The sequence below is a fragment of the Myotis brandtii genome, unplaced genomic scaffold (assembly GCF_000412655.1).
Source record: "Myotis brandtii unplaced genomic scaffold, ASM41265v1 scaffold463, whole genome shotgun sequence".
NCBI lineage: Eukaryota > Metazoa > Chordata > Mammalia > Chiroptera > Vespertilionidae > Myotis > Myotis brandtii.
The window spans coordinates 2,628,742-2,634,457 of record NW_005367694.1 but is presented as its reverse complement, the minus strand read 5'-3'; the positions used below and the strand labels follow the sequence as shown (position 1 = coordinate 2,634,457).

Here is a 5,716-nt window from a genome sequence, read left to right as displayed (position 1 = left end):
CCCACCCCCCACCACTGGCTCCCATCCCCAAGTGTGGCCTCAGGGGACCTGGTCCAGCATCTCCCTGTCAGACCTGGCTGGCTGCCCCTCCCCCACCTGAAGACTTAGCAGGACAAAGGAGACTGTGCAAGATGGGGAACTGAGCCCGGGACCCCCATACTGTACGCTGGGGAGCAGGAATCTGGGGTCTTGAGGCCCTGCCCCTCTGGGTCTCAGTTTCCCCATCTTTACCAGGCAGAGGAGGGCAGGCATGCTCTGAGGGAACCTCCCTGCCTTGACTTTCCATCACCACCACTCTTCCCTCTCTGCGTGCAGCCCCAGCTGTCCTTGAGGTCCCCACCCTTTCAGACAGTCCCCCCAAAACCTCGGTGCCTCCAAAAGGCCCAGGAGCAGTGGGTGGGTTGACTCCACATCTGAGGAAAGGAGCCCCTCCCATCCTGCACATTAAAGCTGCTGTCCCATTTCATAGGTGGGAAGACTGAGGTACAGTGTAGGGAAGGTCGATGGATGTTGGACGTCCCTGCACCCCAGCCCTGGCCCAGGCGGAGCTGAGCCAGCCTTTTGGCCTCCCCTCTGCCCTGAGCACCCTGAAATGTCAGGGCCTCAGAGCCCTCCTGCCACCCTCCTGTCCCCGTGGCCCCATGACAACCTGACTAGCTGAGTGGCCTGTAGGTACCTGCCTGCAGGGTGTCCAGGCCCCTGCGCTGCCTCAGCCAGGAGGGAGGGGCAGCCATAAATTCACACTGCCAGTCGCCTGCGGGATAAATGTGTCATCGGCTGCACGATTTACAAGCGCACCCCTGGCCCGAAAGGCAGAGAAAACAAGCCTCTGTGTACACATGGCGCGGCGGGCAGGGGCGGGCGGCTGCTGGGGGCAGGCAGGGCACGGCGGGCCAGCAGGCCACGCGCATGCAGGAGGGGTGAGGACATAGACACGCTCGTGGGGCTGTGGGGGCCCAGACGTGCTCATACAGGACGGTGAGGCTGTGCATCTCTTATATAATCGCACGCTTATGTAATTGCAGTGTTGCCATTACATAGGCTCACACATCAGAAGGTGGCACAGCAAGCTGGGGACACTCAGTGGGCATGCCGCTCAGAGCACGGTGGTTAGCTTTGTGTTAGACCCGGACCCTCAGAGGAACCAGACCCAGCAAAGGGAAGACAGGAAGGCTCTCTGGATGCTTGTGCGTGCACGTGTAGGTGCAGGTGTGTTTATGTGTGTGTGGACATGTGTTTCTGTGTATGTATACATGGGCTTATGCATGCAGGGGTGCATGTGTGTTTGCACATGTGTGTGCATGTGTGGTATGCATTTGTGCATTGTGTGTGAGTGCATGTTCGTGTGCGCATGTGTTGGTATGCACGTGTGCATTTGTGCATGTGTGTGTGTGCAGTCTCCCCATCCCCAGACACCCCTTGAGGGTCCCGATGGAAGGGACCAGGGTCACTGTTCAGGGAGGCAAAGCAGAGCAGGAGACCAGCAGGCGCAAGGAGGATCGGGCGAGCGTGGTGGGAGGTGATGTGAGGAGCAGGGCGGGTGGTGCCACCTCAGTCCTGTCTGGGTCCCGCCTGCTTGGAGGGCTGACTGTCTCGGAGGCCCCGCCAGTCCAGCCACGGAATATACCCGGACACCAATGCTGGAGTGAGGTCATGACAGCCTCGGCCCGTTACAGGGCTGCTGCCGAACCTGCACACCGGCTGCCCGCTGTCCACTGTCCGCCTTGTCCACCAGGACTCTGCAGGGCATTTCCAGGCTCGAGGCCCCACTGGTGCCAACCTCAGCTACCTCCTGGGGCCCAAGCCTGAGAACGTGGGGGATGGGACTGCAGGCAAGTTCCTAGAAGCCTCAGAGAGCACTCCAGGAGGACTGGAAGGACCCTGGGAGGACTCAGGAAGTATTCAGGGAGGAGTGAGTAGACTCACAACAGGTCCCCTGAAGACTAGCAAGGACTCGGGAGCTTTGTGGAGTAGAAGCTGTGGGTCAGCCTTAGCTTCAACACCTTTCCATGGACGGCCTGGGGACACAGTTATGTTCCAGCCACTCCTCCTGTTGGCTCAGGAGGCCACCTGGGAGGCTTCCAACCCAGAGAGAAGGGCCATGACACCCCAAGTAAGGAGAGGCAGCATCATGAATGCCCCACACCAAGGACCCACAGAGCAGACACCGGGAGAGCTGAGTAGGAACGTCTGAGACCAGAGACCCCCATACCAGGGACTCACTGAACAGGGACCTCAGACCAGGGACCCCTACAGAGATCCCTGTAGCAGAAACCCACAGAGAAGAGCCATGCAGAGCAGGGACCCCAGATGAGGGACCTGCAGCAGAGAGACCCACAGCATGGGAACCACCCCTGCCCCCAGGGATCCATCCCTCGGAGCAGAGGGGGCCCTGAGAGGCACTGACTGCCAGGAGAGGGAGCAGGGCTCCCTCCACTCTGACCTCCTTTCCCGTAGAGAGAGCTGATGGTCTCCTGCACCCGCTCCACATGGGCATCTAGGGGGGCACGTGTGGAGAGCGGCTACAGCGTTTGGACAGGTTCCAGCCTGGGACTAATGAGAGGGCACGATCCTCTCGTGGCAAAAGCCACGTGCAAGTCCCAGCACAATTAGAGCCAAAGGCTATGGTCGGAAGCTTGACCTTATGGTCCGAACCTGTGGTCCCACTTGGCTGAGTGATACGGGGGCGGCGGGAGGTGCAGCAAGTAAACAAAGCTTGATCAGGTGCGTGTAATTGAATAGGTTCGAAACCCACGAGAACGTTGTAAAGATCTTGACCACGCCCTTACTTTGCCTCGTGGAAACTGGCTATAAAATAAAGACTCCGCTTGTAGGCCGTGGCGTTTTCGCTGTCTCTCCATCAGAGAGGGCAGCGTCCCACCCAGCCCCAGCTTTCTTCTCTTGTCTGTCTTTTCTCAATCCTTCACCGCCCCCTCTCAGGCTCACCGAACCTGGCCGTGCCGGCTCGGCACAGGCACGTGCATGGGCTCCTTTCCCTGCTCTGGGTCCTTGTTGGGGGGCTCTTCCAGGCCGGCCCCCAGGCTTTGCCCCTGCAGGGAGGCAGGGCAGCCCCCGCGCCACAAGCACCGTTAGTGGGCACACAGGGGCATGGGCGGGCATGCTAGGACAGGCGGCTGTCGGGGGGCCCACCCCTCCCAGCCCTGCCTAGACAGAAGCTCTTTCCTTAGTCGGTGCAAAGACTGGCTGGAATTCTTCAAGAGCATCTTTAAATAAACAAAGCAAAGAGAAAAGCAAACTCCCAAATACAAATCACATCAAATAGGTTTCTCCACAGACACAGGGCAGAGCTAGGCCTTTGGTCCCCACACAGGCACCTCCTCAAAACTCCTCCCAAGCCTGTGCACCCGCCCCTCCCCCCAAGAGCCCAACTGCCCGGGCTCTGCCCTGGGATCCTCACCGCCGCCCCCACCCCTCCTTCTCTGGACCTCCAGCCCCAGGTTGCAGCCTCCATCTTGGGGCTGGGCATGCCAAGCCTGTCCACACACCTGGGCAAGAGAACTGGCTGCCTGGGGAACCCTCTATTTCTCTGGGGGTGCCCATTAGGCAAAGCTTGAGGGATTCTTTTCCAGACCCTCACGCCTCTGAGGGTTCCTTTACCCCAGCAGGGGAGCAGTGACCTTGTGGGGGTGGCCCCGGGAGCCTGTGTGACTGGGACAAAGGTAGAAAAAGCACACCTGGGCAGGAGGGGAGGGCAGGGCAGGCTGGGGTCTCCCCCTCCCCCACTCCTTGCCACATGAGGGTCTGTCTGACCCAGAGCCCCTCAATTTGTCTGACCTGCTTAATCAGGCTGAGATGAGCCCCTGAGGGACACTGGAAGGAGGGAGCTGGCCAGTCCCCTTGGGCTGACCCCACCAGGAGGGGTGGAGGGAAGAGTGGGGTGTCTGTTGGGTGGAGGTCTGGGACCAAGAAACCTGCAGGGCTGCACACTGTTTGGAAGAACAACGACTGAGAAGAAATGAATGGTTGGGTGGTGGCTCCTGCACACACGGGCACCTCTGCCCTCTCCCTCTACAGGCTGAGCTCAGCACACCTCTCAGCCCCTCGCTCTCCCTTCCCTGGAGAGGTGTCCCCTGGCAGCAGTGCTGCTCCTTCAGCCTGGACTCCCCAGGAGGCCTGCCCAGTCCCCTGTGGACACACCGGTCAGTGCTCTAGACGTCTCAGGGTGAGAGACAATTCAGGTTTGTTCTGAGGATCAAGGGGACTGTCCACGTGGCGAGGCCCAGGCCAGCCCCCGGGACACTCGATGCCCCTCTCAGGCACAGAATTCCAAGAGCTCCAAGTCTTTCAAGACGAGCAAGTCCCCATCCCCACCCCCACCACTCTTTGAGCCACGAAAGATGTCATGGTGGACACTACATTTCCTTGTATACACGTGCCTTTATCTCTGCCACCTGAGCCCTGAGGGGTTGTCTGCAGGACGGACCACGGGGGCAGCCTGGCTGGGACTGGGGTTCTGGACCATGGGGGGCACTCCCATGGGCTCTCTAAAGCCTTGCCCACTAAGTACTGACCCCAGGGGCACACCCACCTGTGGCGGATCCCCACCTGGCTCATCTCTCAGCACCCTTCGTCCAGCTGGCCTCAGCACCCTGAGGATGTGTGTGTGGCAGGAAGGCAGGTCGGAAGGAGGGACAGATGGCATTTCCCCTGAGGCAACGTGGACCCCTGGGAAGGCTTCACTGGGGAGGACCAGGACCCCCAATTCCTGCAGGGCCAGCCCCCCGGTCTCCCTGCAGACAGAGGAGGGCAGCGAGTGTGCATCCAGCAGACAGCACTGGGTGCAGACACTCCCAGGTGTGACTATGCCGGGGGGGCGGCGGGGGAAGAGAGGTCAGCCAGTGGGTGCCCCAAGGGCTGTTTAAGGAGGAAGGGACACAGCTAAGGCCAGGCCCAGTTACCAGGCCCAGTGACCCCAAAGACCCCCCTCCGCCGGGGGCAGTGAGGGGAGAGCCCTTGCTGATTTATGGCCCTCCAGGGTAGACAGGAGTTAGGCTGCTAAGGCCTTGCTCCCTCCTCCTCCTCCTCCTCCTCCTCCTCCTCCTCCTCCCAGTTGGGGGTCAGCTGGGGTAGGGTGGCTCTCAGCTGGTTTCCAGATGGGTCTGGTGGAGGGGGCTCCCAGGGGTGGGAAGCCAGACACCCTGAGCATAGGGGCCTGGCCGGTGTCAGCTGGCCCCCATGGCCGCTTGTCTCTCTGTGGTTGTCTTCCCATCTCTGTCTGTCTCTGTCTCAGGCTCTGTCTCTGTCCCATGCAGCCCCCCTTCCCATGGCCGCCTGGGTGGGTAGGGGTGGGAGCTGGTGATTTATCACCCACTGCCTGTCTTCCATCGGAAACGCCGGGGGTGGGCGCAGACTGTGCAGTGAGCTATGGGCCCCCAGGGCTCCACCACCCACCCCAATGTTGTTGCTCCGTCTGGTCGGCGGGTGCACCCCCCCACACACAACCTGGCCAGGGGTTCGGTCCCCCAGACCTTCCCAGGGCCTCCTCCGCCCAGTGAGTGGCCAGCCCCCTCCCCAGGCTCCCCCTCGCCTCCCCAGGCTGGAGGGGGGCCCTTGGAGGACCCCCAAATCCCTTCCCCCACCACCAGGTTAGTTCCACTCCCCTGGGGAGCCTGCTCCAGGCCTCCTACCGGGTGGGCGGCAGAGGAGACAGAAGGGGCTGAGGCCAGCCCCTCACTGTCGCCTTCTTGCCCCCTGG

The 5,716-nt window shown here is 61.3% G+C and overlaps 1 protein-coding gene across 1 annotated transcript in view; it reads right to left on the bottom strand.

Moving 5' to 3' along the window:
- Positions 1 to 5,716, bottom strand: part of TBX1 (T-box 1) — a 37,491-nt gene that overhangs the window by 26,665 nt on the left and 5,110 nt on the right. The window contains 2 exon segments of the mRNA XM_014547031.1: positions 1,675 to 1,805; positions 2,947 to 3,050. Of these exon segments, the coding sequence (XP_014402517.1) occupies positions 1,675 to 1,805; positions 2,947 to 3,050 (235 nt within the window).